Below are 17,008 nucleotides of genomic sequence, written 5' to 3'. Positions count from 1 at the left end.
AAATCATCTAGATGTTTTCAGCATTAGGGACCCTGTTGAGACATTCATTGGCAATACTTTGCATACAACTGCACAGTGATCAAGGCCAGTTACAAACTCTGCTGGTGTGTATTGTGAGATTCTTCAGGACAGAGACTGTGCTCATGAAAAGGTTTTCTCAGCAATCAATATAGTAGCAGTCATGTGGTGTGTGCTCACTCATAATCTGCACATTCTAAATAGTAATCTTTCCACTTGTCCCAGATGATACCGAGGGATGGTGCTTTCACTGGTTATCTGCACCTTCAGGTGTACAGTGTCCTTTAAGGACAGTTCATCAGATATTAATAACACAGTTCCCCCAGGACTTTAGGAAGTCACTAAAGAAAATACATGTCCTGAGTTGGGAACTGCCTATCATCTTCAAGACCGTAGCTTTCCTCTCTACACCTAGACAAATTAATTCTTGTGTACCTGATGTAATTTTCTCAACGTTTGTCAATAAATCAACCCATTTATAGCCAAGCCATATTTATGGAACTTTCGCTACCTAATGCAAGCTTAGGAGGATGCATGAAGTATAGTCCCAGCCCTGAAGAAACTGTCTGTAGTGGCCTCAGTTTGATGACAGTATCTTGTACCCCTGGAAGCCCCACACACCTGCTCCTGGACAAATATCAGGTTTCTCTTTTCATCCTGGACAGGTTTTCCCTTTATTCCAAAGGCTCAGGAACGTGTCCTGGTTTTACATTCTTAGAGCTATCATAGCCTTCTGTGTATCTTATTTTTCTGATGCAAGCCTAGAAATAGAAGAAAATACAGTCCCCCTGTTTCTCATTTTTCTGCTCATAAAAATAGTAAAATCTTATGTCCTTGTTGGTCTTGGACATTTTATTACCAGTTTCCGAAAAGACCTAATTGATTTTTATTTTATTTTATTTATTTATTTGCCAGAGAGAGAGAGAGAGAGAGAGCACATAAGCAGGGGGAGTGGCAGGCAGAGGGAGGAGCAGACTCCCCCGCTGAGCAGGGAGGCAGATGCGGCACTTGATTCCAGGACACTGGGATCATGACCTGAGCCGAAAGCAGATGCTTAACAGACTGAACCACCCAGGTGTCCCAAGACCTAATTAACTTTTAAGGGGAAGCTTACAGTCTGGAAATATAGTTTAATGATTCTGAATTACTTTTCTTTAATAAATTAAATTCATGACCTTATGGGGTTTTTTGTTTTTGTTTTTGTTTCATTTTGTTTTGTTTTTGCTATTTTCCCCTTTAGAATAGATATCTCTAATTCACTACCTCTCCCAACAGCTTTCTCTTCCTCTGACATGTTGTTTTCTCATCCCTGCTTTTAAACCTCAGGCAGCTTTCAGGGATAGAACAACATTTGTATAGTAATACTAATTTAAACCTGTATATGATTTGACATGCTTTAATTTTAGGGAACTCCTAGAATTGGTGATTTCTGTCTCGGTGAGTGCCATGCCCATACAGATTTAACTTCAGAGCATTTTCTTTTTCTTTTTTTTTTAAATATTTTATTTATTTATTTGACAGAGAGACACAGCGAGAGAGAAAGCACAAGAAGGTGGGGTGGGAGAGGAAGAAGCAGGCTCCCCGCCGAGTAGGGAGCCTGATGCGGGGCTCGATCCCAGGACCCTGGGATCATGACCTGAGCTGAAGGCAGACGCTTAACTGACTGAGCCACCCAGGCACCCCTCAGAGCACTTTCTTACACAAGAGTTACATTCTTTGTGAATTGTCCTGATTCTGATTTATTTCTGATATTAGGGACATTTTATGCAGAAGTGTTCTATTTCTGAATTTATGTTGAAGTGAGACTGTAGCATAAAAGGTAATAGGTTCTTTATTTGGGGTTGTTGCCACCAAGAATGTGGAAGTAGTAGAGATGACTGACGTCTTTAGGCTGTAGGAACATTATAATGTGACCAGTCACATGAGCAACAGCTCATCAGAAGTGAGGTATTGGAGGAAAAGGAGCTAACAGGTAAGAGGAGACATAGAGAAAGAATCTGAACATTCAATTAAGTCAAATGATTTTGGAAAGACAAGAAGCAGAAAGAGAACCAGTGAATAAAGCAGCTATGAAAAAAACATTGCGTGAGGATATTTGACAGGAACAAAGAAACCACCCAGGTGGAAGAATCCAAAAACATGAATCTCCAAAGATGGAATAGATATGAAATGTTTAGGGCAGTGATTCTCAGATATTCCTGTACACCTGAATCACTTGGGGATTATGATCAAAGGCAAATTTTGGTTCAGTGGGTTGGAGGTAGAGTCTAAGGCCACATGTCTAACAACTCCCTGTGCTTGTTTGTTGCGGCTGGTCTGCGGCCCACACTTCTGGTAGACAAACTCTAAAAAGGGGTAATTAACTAACTGTTGGAGCAACAAAGCAATTAAAAAGGGTGGTGGCCTGTGTTCCATAAAACACCAACATTCAATTTCAAAAACAAACGAAGGCAAGTTTTTCTAACTGACAAGTATGTATTTATCATGATTATGAAAGATAAAAGCAAAATCAAAGTTAAGTGTGTCCAGAAACTTAGCGGTCATAGCAAGAAAGCAGCTAAGTAAGATTATTATCCACTTGTACTTATTTACCTTATTCATTATTATTATACACTGTTAGTGGAAAAATTTTAAGCATACACACAATAGCTGGACCTGATGTAAGAAAAATTATTGGAAAACGTTTCATTTAATTTGAGAAAATTTTAACTATTAACTGAATATTTTTTTCTACTTAGGGAAAGACTAACATTCTTTATCTCAAGTGTAACCTGCAACCCTCTATTCTTCTTCTGCAGAAAAATACTTGTGGAGTTATAGTTACATGCCAATTAATTATCTCCAAGTATGAAGATTGTGATTGAGGCTTCTGTGGTATAATACCAGTAAAAAATCTAGGCTCCTGGGTTAAAGGCTTCTAGAAAGCTGATTTTCACTTGTGGACATAGTATGTGACCCAATACTAGCACTGCCCCCTTTTTGCTGACTGGCTTCCCAGGTCTGGAGGTTGCACATCACTGTATCTCCATCCCCTTCTTTGCAGTCTACGTCTCTGTGCTTCTTGGCAATGGCACGCTCCTCTACCTCATCAAGGATGACCACAGCCTCCATGAACCCATGTACTATTTCCTTGCCATGCTGGCAGGCACAGATCTGATGTGACATTGACAACAATGCCTACTGTAATGGGGGTCGTATGGATGAGTGACCGGGAGATGAGCCACGGAGCCGGCTTCCTGCAGGCTTATATTACTCACTCCCTTTCTATTATGGAATCAGGTGCCTTGCTTGTCATGGCCTATGACCGATTCATCGCCATCTGCACCCCTCTGAGGTATAACTCCATTCTTACCAATTCCTGGGTAATGAAACCAGGATTGGGGGTACTAATGAGGGGCTTTTTATCCCTTGTGCCTCCAATCGTGCCACTCTACTGGTTCCCATACTGTCGTTCCCATGTTCTTTCCCATGCCTTTTGCCTCCACCAAGATGTCATGAAACTCGTCTGTGCTGATATTACATTTAATCATGTGTACCCAGTGATTCTTGTTGCTTTGACTTTCTTCCTAGATGCTTTGATTATCCTCTTCTCTTATATTTTAATCCTGAAGACAGTTATGGGCATCGCCTCTGGAGAGGAGCGAGCTAAGGCCCTTTACACCCGTGTCTCCCATATTAGCTGTGTTCTGGTGTTTTATATTACTGTGATTGGCCTGACTTTCATCCACAGGTTTGGGAAGCATGAACCACATGTGGTCCACATTACCATGAGCTATGTCTACTTTCTGTTTCCTCCATTAATGAACCCCATTATATATAGTATCAAGACCGAGCAAATTCAGAGAAGCTTCATTTGCCTATTTTCTGTGCACAGTAGGGCTTGAGCTTTTATTTCATAATCTTGAGATCTTTGGGAGTTTTTCATTTCGGTGTCTTTTTTCAGAGCTAGATGAGATTTTAATTATTACATAAAGCTATAAGTTGACTTGAGCAGATATGTATTCTAATATTATACCTGTATTAGAATATATATATTAGAATAGAATATATATAGATTGTGTTATTAGAATATAATATTATTATATTAGAATATAATATATATATTCTGTGTATGTATTCCAATATATGTATTAGAATGCATATTGGAATAGAATATATAGAATGTTTTATTACAATATATATTATACACATATAATGCGGGTGATCTTGGGAAAATGGGTTATAGGATAGAGGTGGGATGGGGCATTCCAGATCTTGTATGTGAAGAGAGAAGAAGTACTACTTCAGAAAATGTCAGATAAGTGACTAAACATAGCCTGGATCAAAGACAGTTCATCTGAAGGAAGACGTGCAGCTGGAAGTGTATTTTGTGTGTTATATAAATGATAATTAGAATGATCTGTTTTTCATCTTCCCATCTCTATGTTTGAATCTAACTGTAATCCAAATGATGTTGCTCTAAAAGTAAATGAATTTCAGTGAGGAAAACTAGCAAATGTATAGAACTCTAGAAAGCTTACATCTAGAGCTTCACTTTCCCTCAGTATATTAGTGGATTTTCTTAAATGGAAACTGATACAGCTCAAAAGCCAAATAGCAAGCCACCAATTTCCTATCAGCCAGTTGAAGCCAGAACTTCTAGCACACTTTGTTCTCTTCCCAATGGCTGCTGAACACCAACATACTAATTTTTCTTCTTTCTGGCTTTCTACTTCACCTCCCGATATTTTTCTTCTGTAAAAATGGAGTATAGATTTAGATATCTTTTGTTTCCATCTCCCCTTGCTTGCTTCTCTAACATAAAAGAACTCAGGCCTTTTTCACTTGAAATTTTTCTGCTAATCAAGTCAGAAAACCCGGCACAAGTAATGGTATGCACTGATGGAATAGTTTCGTCCCTCCATTTTGTTCAAAATCTTGTAAGGTTTTATGCTGTTCATTTTGGTTGAGTGATGGTGTATTGTCTGTTGTTCATGTTATAGGTGATAATAATTACCTTACCCATCTACTGTTAGTTCTATGCTACTATGTGGAGCTAGACTAGTTATAGGCATGTGACCTAAATATTTCTATATTCTGAAAAGGCTGCTAAGAACCTAGGTTGGCTCTTCTAGTTGGACCCTTCCCAATCCCCTAGTTTCTTATTCAAAGCTTATGTACAGAGCCCACGAAATAACCAGTCCAGTCTAAATTCAGTCTGCCTTACCTAAGAAACTTTCCATACTGATGTCATATCCAGGGAGTAAGGACTCTAAGAATATTCCAGTAATTTCAACATGGAAAAACCTCATCTGCTATTTTCACTAGAAAAAGCCTGTATCAATTGCCTCCAGTCTTACACTTTCATCATCCTTTCCTTAAATGCGTTATATCTGGAGATGCATTCTCTAGCAATGAAGAGCCAGAGGATCTCCAGTGTGGAAAAATACCATTGATAAGACTTACTGTAATATTCAGAAATCTTTATAAGCAAAAGCAGTTGCAAGTTAAAAAAAATTGACCCTGGCTTTCTTAAGCTAATAAAGAACATCATTGAAAGAATATTGGGATGACATTCAGAATTCAGCAAGGGCAGCAATTGTGTTCCCCCATCAGCTTATGATATCCCTAAGGATGACTGCCTACCATTCTGCAAACCTCCAAAGCCGTCAATGCAGTTCTTTAGAAAAAGATAAACAATTTTATTTGTGTGGTAAGGGCCGATTTATTTAATCCACGACAGATTTCAATGTCTCAGAGTCACAGCAAACATCCTGTTTCGGGTATTCTTCTTTTTTTTTTTTTTTAAGATTTTATTTCTTTATTTGACAGAGAGAGACAGAGCGAGAGGGGGGAACACAAGCAGGGAAAGTGGGAGAGGGAGAAGCAGGCTTTCCGTGGAGCAGGGAGCCCGATGCGGGGCTGGATCCCAGGGCCCTGGGATCATGACCTGAGCCGAAGGCAGACGCTTAACGACTGAGCCCTCCAGGCGCCCCATGTTTCAGGTATTATTTTAAGAGCTCTCCATGAATCAATTTGTTGCATATTTATATCCACATAGCAGTTCTTGAGATGGGACAAACAAATCTAAGCAACACACAGCGTTCAAACACCCTGTTTAGGGACACAGAATTTTTAACAATTTTATTTATGAATAAAAAGTGATAGTTTTAGACACTTAATAATTTAAACATGGTGATGAAGATGTTGCAATTTTTCTTTCTTTGCCTTTTCTTTTTTGCCTGAAATCTGAAAAATATATTTTCAATATATTTGCTAAACCTCTAAAAGTCTTCTTTTTCTGGGTCGTATCTTCTTCCCCTTCCTTCATAGGTGGTTTGTGGGCATAAGCATGAGTCTGCATGCATGGGTGTATATGTGTGTGTAGGGGGGAGAAATCTCTAGAAACACTATGTACCCTTCTGATTCTCTCCAGATCTCACCTCGATCTTTATTTTCTCCATTTGAAAAACAAAGGTATTGTTGCATCTGGTTTTCTCCTTCTCTGTCTTAATTAGCAGACTGAAAAATTGAGTTGTTCAGGATGCAGAACTGTTAACACCCCAAAAGTAACTTTCTCGCACTACCTTGCAGAATTATACATCCCACCTGTAACCCCTGCAAATCACTAATCTGTTTTCTATCACTATCGTTTTCTCTTCTCAAGAATGTCATGTAACAAAAATCAGACTGTGTGCAACTTTTTGAGATTAGTTTCTTTCACTTAGCAATGCCTTTGAGATTCATCTAAGTTGTGTTTACCAATAGTTCATTTTTCCTTAATTGTTGAGTAGTATTTCTTATATGGATATTCCATTATTTGGATGCTGTTTTCCTGGTATTCCTTAATAATTTTCTGTTGGTTACTGTTAGCCTCCAATTATGTTCCATTTTGACCATCCTTTCCCATGTCCATTCTTAAGACATTTCCCTCATGCAGAACTCTACCACATCCAAAGTGTAAATAACTGGATTTTCCTGTCTTTCCATCTCTCTTACTCATACACCTATAGAATTCGCATGTGCCTTGGCATCTCTATATTAGATCTATCATTCTCTTTTCTTTAGTTTCTATCTTGTGAGTGTTCCCTCAAGAGACATCTTCCCCAACCACTCCCTTTATCTGGCTTATTGCTGATCCCCTTGTTGCATTCACTGGCCCTGCCTTCTCTGATAGCTCACTCAAGCCTCTTAGCATATTATCAAAAGCTACCACTACTGAACAGCTGGATCCAAAAGTATTGTTGACATATGGGGCCAGGGAGTAAAACTAGCAAAATAGGGATAATAAGCACAGATACTACACTTAAGATTAAGATTCAACTCCATGACTGTAAATGGGAGATACAGGTATTTCTCTAAAGTGGCTTAGATGTGAAACCTAGATGCTCACATGAGTCCAGGGTATACTGATAATAGAAGAAAATTAGTTATATGTTCAGATCTTACTGTTGTTACTCGATGCCGTGAGAGCTTCATCCTTTTATCTAACTGATCGTCATGTAATTTTCATTATAATTCTTAATCGTCAGATGAAGAGACTGAGATGTAGGTAGATTATCTAGGTAGGTTAAGTATTGTGTCTAAAATCACACAATGTGGAACCTAATTATATGTATCCATACAAACAGAGTTTGTGGTCCAAGTGAGAGAAAAATTTTCTCTCCTTCATGTTCTCATCGGATGAAAACAAATAAAATATTCAATCCATCAATCATGCCTTAAATGGGATTCTGCATGTCTGTTGAAGACTTGGTGGAGGCTTAGATAACTCAAACTATTGCATCTGAGAGGTGAGTGAAGGTGGGTGACCCTAACAGAAGGGAGAAGGAGATTGGCAAGACTGTGTTTATGAGTATATATAAAATCAACATTAGGCTTGTCTGTGTCAATGGGCTATATTTGTGAATAATATGTATAAGAAAGTGTGCCTGTTCGCTTATAAGTGTTTCAGTATGTCTAGAGGTGTCCACTACTTTGAGTTGCTTTAACATGCCTGGATATCTCTATTTACTTTCTTAAATCTTAATGATAAGTGTGTATCATAGTAAACATCTAACAAATATCTAAGGAATCATTTAACATGGTGCACTCACCAAAATTCATTAAGTGCCTGATATGTACCAGGTCTTATAATGAATACTAGAGAAGTAAAGGGGAAAAAATATAATCCTTAATTTAAAGAGCTGTGTGGTCTAGTTAGGGAGAAAGACATACAAACACAGAACTGATATATGTAGAAATGAACTATAAGAAAATGCAGCATATTTACCAAGAGCCTTTGGGATCATAGAAAGGATGATCAACTCATATGGCCAAGGGCAGACAAGAGTTAACTAATATGAAGTGACTTCAAAGGAGAAAACGTGCCAGAAATTCCCTTTCCATATATCTTCATGATGTTGTCACGATGGAACAGATGAATGCAACAAATAAATTTTAATAAGTAATATTTATGCTTAATGAGCAATATTTATATTAGATGTTTTAACCTAAATCTGTCTTTGAGTGTTGCAAAGCAGCTGTTAGCCATTGTTAAATATGGATTGAGGTAGGAATCCATACATACAGAAGAATGGAAAGAAGAAAACAGAACAAAGACCTTATAAGACAAAGACCTTACAATCATAAATAGAAATTGAAAAGGGATTAGAAAAACTGACATTTTATGGAAAGTGAGATGGGTAGATAAAATGTGGGTAAAAAGTGCTATTTTGAGGAAAAAGTAAATCTCCATATTCCAAGTTTCTATGTATAAAATAATTAAAATCTATGGCGTTACGTTTTAAGGAGGTAAAGTGTTAGATCAGTATAGGAAAGACATTTGTAACAATTAGAGTTGCATAGTCATAGTAATGGAACAGGTTATCTCATACGCACCACTATGAATGCCCCAGAAAAAGCAGCAAAAATATTAACTAACATCTTAAGGATCTAGGCACAATGTAGAAACTTGTACAAAGCCTCTAAATTTTCTATGAACTCTAAGACTCTCAAATTATTCATCACCTCACTTATGTGCAAATATTTTTGATGCAAATGCTTACATCATAGTCCAGTCAAAAATCTCTGTACATTATTGAAAATTTCCCATTTATAACTTTGTTCTTGCTGCTTCTTTAGGAATAGCCCGCTTTTTAAAAAAATTTTTATTGTTATGTTAATCACCACACATTACATCATTACATCCATGATTCATTGTTTGCGCATAACACCCGGTGCTCCACGCAGAACGTGCCCTCTTTAATACCCTTCACCAGGCTGACCCGTTCCCCCACCCCCTCCCCTCTAGAACCCTCAGTTTGTTTCTCAGAGTCCATAGGAATAGCCCGTTTTTGATCTACCTGATAAAATCACATCCCTTTCCAAAGTCTGCCAGTGTGCTCTCTTCTCTTTTAAATGTCCATCCAACTTTTTTCTGTAGAAGAAACTTAACTCTTCTTTGTCACGTGTGTGTGTGCGTGTGTGTGCGTGTGTGCGTGTATATATTCCAAGTGATTATCACATAGAATACTTATCCATGAAAACTATGACCTAGTCTTCCAAACCCTTCTAGACTAGACATATTTTAGTATTTGTGGGAAGGAGAGAGCCTCGTCTCATACCCACAGATGAGGCAACTAATAGAGCAGCGTGTCTGTCTGTGGCACATGGTTCCTGCAAGCTCTCAGTCTCCTTGGCATGCTACTGGATGCTCCATGCATATAGGACAAGTGGTTTCTCTTGGAAAAGATGTCACTTTTGCCAGGGTGTTCTCCAGAAGGAACTAATCTCTCTCCCGTTCCAGAGAAAGAGCCAGGTTTAGCCCCTGATGATATGATCTCATCCTTTGATTCCCACCTCTATCCATATGTGATCGTCATGTCCTTGCTCCAATTCCCACACCCTCAACATACACATGAGAATAATTCAAAAGTAATATTGATAATAGTAATAACAATATGATTATTATGGCTGATGCTACACACAAGGCATTGCTCTTACATTAATTCATTCACTCTTTACAACAACACTGAGAGTCAGGCATCTGTATCAACCCCATTTCTACAGAGTAGGAGACTGAAGCACAGAGGCACACAGTGTTGTCCCGAGATCAAGCAGCTGGTAAATAGCAGAGGGGAAAACTCAGCTCAGGTTGTTAGGTTCTAGAATATGTGCTCTTAACTATTATATAATAATAATACCTGACAAACCATTTTTCAAAGCCTAAGTCACTTGTTCTGGACTAAGACACACTTTGAGGTGAGAGCGGCTGGATTTAGCCACTATTACGGAGTTTGGTGAGCTTTTGGCATGCGTCTCATCCTCACCGCTTATGCATAAAACCTACTTACTTTCTCATGCCTTTGATTTTACAGTTAATACTCCTGTTGCTTTTGGGCATGTGAAGTAATGCTGATTACTCGTGACAAGACGAGAGTGGCAGAGAGAGCACAGATCACTGGGATCTACATGCTCCTCTATCTTTCCCATCTGCCCTTGCAATTACATTGGCCACATGGCTGGTTCTGACTAAAGGAACTTGAAGATAATCATGTGTCCCTTGAAGATAATCATGTGCCAAGCCAGGGGTATCTTCTCATCATGCGCTCTGTCCTGCCATGTGGCGAGAAGGAAAAGACTGTGAGATGGTGAATTCAAATGCTGGAAAGAGCCTGCATTCCTGTGCCTCTGCTTGGAGGTGAGAACCCAGCAGAACTAACTGATAATTCACACTGAGCAATAACTAAACCTGAATTGTGTGAGAAACTGCCTAAAATTAGTGAAGCAAACCATGTTTCTGATGCACACTTGTATTTGTTTATGGCTTATTTATTTGCTTCTACTTCAGTTCTGTTTTCTGTTAAATGCCATTTCAAATCCTCACCTCGTGGGCTGAGTTAAAGTGACCATCGGTTCCAGACCTCCAAATATGACAGATACTTTCTTAGTTCACTCTCCCAAATTTGCCCATTTCCTCAAGTTCTCCTAGACTGATCATCATTCGTGAATTATAAAGAATCACTGAATGTTTCCCAAATCCATTATTGCATCCTTCTACATCTGACAAGTTAACTGTGACCCAGATCTCTGAGTAGAGTTAAGACAAAGGTCTTAGCTTCTGCAGTGCTTTAACCGACATGCCCATGGTGACTAACACCAACAGTCTTCTACCTCATCCTCGCAACTTCCCTAGTCCTCCCTGCCTGGATCCTATCCCTTCTGGCCAACATCAGGATAGAACCCTTGACTGATGAGCCCATGCTCCTCTCCATGTTGGCTCAGATGGGTCTGGTCTTTACTTTCCCACGTCCTTCCCAGTCATAGGGAACCTGTGTTGCTGTGCCTCAGAGTTTGGCTTTTAAGCTTATGTTTACTTATGCTTCGTCTTTGGATTGTGTTTACGAAATCCTCTACACTAATGGTCTAATCCTTTGACTGCCAGGTGGCTGTCTCCTACTACGTGTATTGTGCCTCTGTCCTTATTCACAGAGTCAGTCACCTGCCCTTTTGGTGTCACCATCATCTCCGGTTAGGTGCTGTCTGTTCTTTTCTATTATTCTGATCAAATGGCTTTTTGTTTCTTATTCCCACCATCTTTCTCATCTCTCTTACCTCCATCTTCACCTGATCTACTCAGTCTGTACTTTTGTCTGGTCTAATAATTGGTATGGGTTTAAGCTAGTATTGCTCACTGTAATAGGGAATACATTGTCCGTTATTTTTTCCTGTGCACCGACATGGAGAAGTATTCAGTCATTCCACTCTTTGTGAGAAATATCTGTAAACTTTCTAGTTCACTCTGCTATAGCCATTTCAATTTAGACCAGTGAGCACCAGGGTGCCTTCTCAGATTTAACGTCCCACAGTCTAGTGGCCCACACTCAGGAGAATCTGATTAATTACTGTGAAGGATGAGAATGCCAGTGGTAATTGCAAGGATAAAAAATGGATGATTTCAATCAAAATATTATTTTTTCTTATTATTATATTGTATTATGTAATATATAGATTATATTATTATTTAATCTTATATATTATTAATATAATAATTATTTTAATTATTTTAATTATTTTTAAATTAAATTTTAATTAAAATAATTATTTTAATTATTCTAAATAAATAATTATATAATTATTTTATTATATAATATATAGAATATAATATAATGTATTATATTCTCTTACACATACCTGGAAGAACTCTTTTAAAAAAGTAGGCTGCAATTGTTGCTTTGACCACTAGAGGGAAGGAGACACCCATGAAGTTAAGACGCCAAGATCGGTGGAGCCTCACAGGAGGGAAGGGGTCTCTTGACTGAAGGTGGGAGTCCCCACCTTGCAGAGATGGGACATGTGGGCGCCCTGTCACTTTCCCTTTTTCCCAGTTATATCACCCGAAAAAACGTCTACATTCCCTTCTTCATATCTAATAGTAAAGCAAAGGAGAGTAAAATGTCAGCTTGCATTTTCAAAATGTCAGACTTTCCAAAATGATTTTAGATACTAGTGTGTATTTATCCTAGGATTACAGAAAGGATAACATTACCTCCAACAATATAATGGAAATAATTTTTTTTCAAGAGATAAAGAAACAAATATTAAATCTCCTTCCCCACTCCTCCACTCCTCTTTCCTTCACTCCCTCCCTCTCACCCACCAGCTTCCTCCCTGTTATCAGAAATATTTTTGGAAGGACTCACATCAGACAGCTAAAGCTGGTTACCTTCAGGGAGAAGAATGCTGTTAGAAAGTAGGGTTAGGGTATCTTGGTGGTGCAGTCCCTTAAGTGCCTGACTTGTTTTTGGCTCAGGTTATCAGGGTCATGACATTTAGCCCTGCACAGGGCTCTCCACTCAGTGCAGAGTCTGCTAAAGTTTCTCTCTCCCTCTCCCTCTGCCCTGCCCCCCCCACCCCGTGCACACTCTCTCTCTCTCTCTCAAATAAATAAATAAATCTTAAAAAAAGAAGGTAGGCTTGCATGGGTCCTTTCAATTTTTAGTTTGTATGTATCTGTATTGTTGGAGTATTATATAAGATAAATAAAATAATATTCTAGCTATATAATGTTCAAATATTTCCTTACATAATCCGACTTATAGTTTATTCCCTCGGAAAAGGAGGATAAATACTTGCTGTATAGTGTATTAATGATTAAATAAGATAAGGTCAGACTGACTCCTAGACTGTGCTTAAAAATATATATTAAAAAGTGACATCATAAAGACAGTATGGTACTGGCACAAAAACAGACACATAGATCGATGGAACAGAATAGAAAACCCAGAAATGGACCGTCAACTAATTTTTGACAAAGCAGGAAAGAATATCCAATGGAAAAAGGACAGTCTCTTCAATAAATGGTGTTGGGAAAATTGGACAACCACATGCAGAAGGATGAAACTGGACCATTCCCTTACCCCATACACTAAAATAAACTCAAAATGGATGAAAGACCTAAACATGAGACAGGAATCCATCAAAATGCTAGAGGAGAACACAGGCAGCAACCTCTTCAACCTCGGCTGCAACAACTTCTTCAAAGGCAAGGTAAACAAAAGCAAAAATGAACTATTGGAACCTCATCAAGATAAAAAAGCTTTTGCACAACAAAGGAAACAGTCAACAAAACTAAAGGTAACCGACAGAATGGGAAAAGCTATTGCAAATGTCTTATCAGATAAAGAGCTAGTATCCAAAATCTATAAAGAACTTAATCAAACTCAACATCCCCCCCAAAAAATAAAATTCCAGTCAAGAAATGGGCAGAAGACATGAACAGACATTTCTCCAAAGAAGACATACAAATGGCCAACAGACACATGGAAACATATTCAACGTCACTAGGCACCAGGGAGATACAAATCAAAACCACAATGAGATACCACCTCACACCCGTCAGAATGGCTAAAATTAACAAGTCAGGAAACGACAGATGTTGGTGAGGATGCAGAGAAAGGGGAACCCTCCTACACTGTTGGTGGGAATGCAAGTTGGTGCAGTCACTCTGGAAGACAGTGTGGAGGTTCCTCAAAAAGTTGAAAATAAGAGCTACCCTAAGACCCAGCAATTGCACTATTAGGAATTTATCCAAAGGATATAAATATAGTGATTGGAAGGGGCACAAGCACCCCAATGTTTATAACAGTAATGTCCACAATAGCCAAACTATGGAAAAGGCCCAGATGTCCATCAACAGATGAATGGATAAAGAAGCAGTGGTATATATATATATATATATATATATATATATATATATATATATATATATAAAGGAATATTACTCAGCCATAAAAAAATGAAATCTTGGGGTGCCTGGGTGGCTCAGTCTATTAAGCATCTGACTTCGGCTCAGGTCATGATCCCAGGGCTCTGGGATCGAGCTTCACATGGGGCTCCCTGCTCAGTGAGGAGCCTGCTTCTTTCTCTACTTCTGCCTGCCACTCCCCTTGCTTGTGCTCCCCCTCTCTTTCCTTCCCTCTCTCTCTGTGTGTCAAATAAGTAAGTCAAATCTAAAAAAAAAAAAAAATGTAATCTTGCCATTTGCAGTGACATGACTGGAACTAGAGGGTATTATGTTAAGTGAAATAAGTCAGTCAGAGAAAGACAAATACCATATGATTTCACTCATATGGGGAATTTAAGAAACAAAACAGATGAATATGGGGGAAGGGAAGGAAAAATAAAATAAAATGAAAACAGAGAGGGAGGCAAGCCATAAGAGACTCTTAACTATAGGAAACAGAGTTGCTGGAGAGGAGGTGGGTGGGGGGATGGGGTAACTGGGTGATGGACATTAAGGAGGGCACTTGATGTAATGAGCACTGGGTGTTGTATAAACATGAATCACTGAATTCTACCTCTGAAACTAATAATACAGTATATGTTAATTAAGTTGAATTTAAATACTTTTTCAAGTGACATTTATAGGGCTCTAAGTTTATGCTAGACACTATAATAAGTCCATTGATTCATTCATTCATTAGGGTCTAATTTAAACACTAGAAGCAGACACTTATCTTGATTTCATGCTGGAGACTTCCAGACTCATAGAAGTTAATTAAGTTGCCCAATGTCATAAATATGTTCCAAAGACTGAACTCATACTGTGGTTTGTCTAATTTTAGATACCACCTTCCTACACACGGCACTATTCTTATATTTTAAAAATTATTATTCTCTGGTTATTATGAGGACAGGGAAACACAGAGAAGGCAGAGTGTATTCCCCCCAGTCTCAAAATTAAGTTAAGCAGCTGACAGAGACTTACAGGCCAGTCTGGGGACTGCAGGAGGTAGCAGAGTTGTACTTCTACTTTAGTTCCACACTCAAACACACACACACTTGAGCATTTAGATACTATACTCCACTCTGGCCTTTTGTTTATATTTATTTATATTTGTTTATACTACACTCTGGCTTTTTTGTTTATATTTATGATCACAATGAGTGAGTGAATGGATAGATAGGTAAATGAATAGATAAAGTAAATGTTTCCCTTCATGATTGGCTGTGCACCCTGTTGGAAATGTACCTGTTCCATATGGGATACCTGGCTTTGTTTACTTCCTCAGTGCATAGGTTAGATTCTGATGTCCAAAATAGTCTAAAGATGGGAAAAAATCAGTTTCTGACCCAAAAACTAGTGTTTCATGGACAACTGGACTAAACGGGTGCAGAAACATGTTAATAGGAAATGAACACTAATATCTTCTCATTTCCCTGAATCTGATCCCCGCCTCTCAGCCCTTTCAGACCCCCTCCTACTGCACCAAGCCTGGCAAGTAGACAGGAGAGCTGAACTTGGGAAACCAAGGAGAGAAGTATGCTGACCCCCAAAGACACAGACCCAAACTTCTCAAGTCTTCACTAACCCTGCAGGTGGGCAGGGGTCACCTCTCTGCTGGCTTCGGGGAAGGGGATAAGGACTAGCCTGCACTTTTATTCCGAGGCAGTACTGACCTCCAGGCAGTACCCTTTTGGGACCACTAGTTCTTTGCAGAGATTTCTACCTGAGGACAGCTAACTAGCAAGTAGAGGGCCTCTGACTACACCCTGTCAACCCAGGCTCCACTGCTGGAAAGATCCGAGTTCCTGTTTGTGATTTAAGCTCTTTTTGGTTATAGAAAATCAAATTCTCACCTCCCTCCCCACCCACACTAGGCATTGGAATGTTAATTCTGTAAGGTCTACTCTCTACTCTCCCTCAGGCAGGTTAAGGAATTGTTCATTAAAATACTCTGAGATGCCTTTCCTTGATTTTCTCCCATGTATCAGGCATAGGACTATGTGCTATATATATATAATGACAACATTTGGTTAGTTTTTATTGTTTTTTTATTGATAAAAAACTGAGGCTTAGAGATAATAGCTTTTATTTTCTGAACTCATAGAGACTTCTTTTATTGCCCATAATGTAATTTTCCTGACACTAACAATTAAAAGCTATTGTGAATTTACAGAAACACAATAAAGCTGTGAAATTAAGTCTATCGCCAATTTATGGGGGAAAAAAAAAAAAACAAATGAAAACCCAAACATGTTTTTCTCCCACTAAGCCACTGAATCAAGAGAAAGAGGAAAACACTGAAAGTAAATTTCTCAGTGATTCCTGACTATTATGCAAACACAGGTTTGTGGACTTGGGAGGCAGCCGTGTGGGGCGGGATGAGGTTTGGATGGGATGGCATATAGTTTGATGGCCTTACCATCACTTTTAGAGCAAGAGAGCTCTGTGGGCTCACACAAAAGGGGCTGCAGGGTATACATAGACCTCTAAGTGTTGTTTCTTTACTCGGCGGAGAAGAGTCGTAGCCTGAGTTTATGGACTCTGAGCCCTTTGTCCTTTCTCCCATTCAGCATCCAGGTCAGAAGGACATGGCTTGTCCTCCCCTGTGCTAGGCTGACTCAGCCATGGGAGGAGGCCCTGCCAAGGCTCCGATAGCCCTATCTCTAGGGCCAGGACCCAGGACGGGCAGCCTCTCCCTCCCAGTCCCAGAGTACGGTTTGCTTATTTATACATTTAAATTAT

At 39.0% G+C, this 17,008-nt stretch overlaps 1 protein-coding gene across 1 annotated transcript; it reads left to right on the top strand.

The window, feature by feature from the left end:
- Window positions 1-2,967: 2,967 nt before the first annotated feature.
- On the top strand, window positions 2,968-3,902 carry LOC113915016 (olfactory receptor 51B2-like). Its single transcript, XM_027580691.1, is given in 2 exon segments — window positions 2,968-3,172; window positions 3,175-3,902. Coding segments are annotated over 2 exon segments (933 nt in total).
- The last annotated feature ends 13,106 nt before the right edge of the window (window positions 3,903-17,008 follow it).

The sequence above is a fragment of the Zalophus californianus genome, chromosome 11 (assembly GCF_009762305.2).
Source record: "Zalophus californianus isolate mZalCal1 chromosome 11, mZalCal1.pri.v2, whole genome shotgun sequence".
NCBI classification, from domain to species: domain Eukaryota; kingdom Metazoa; phylum Chordata; class Mammalia; order Carnivora; family Otariidae; genus Zalophus; species Zalophus californianus.
Note: the sequence above shows the minus strand (reverse complement) of the source record. Positions and strands in the feature narration are given on the sequence as shown.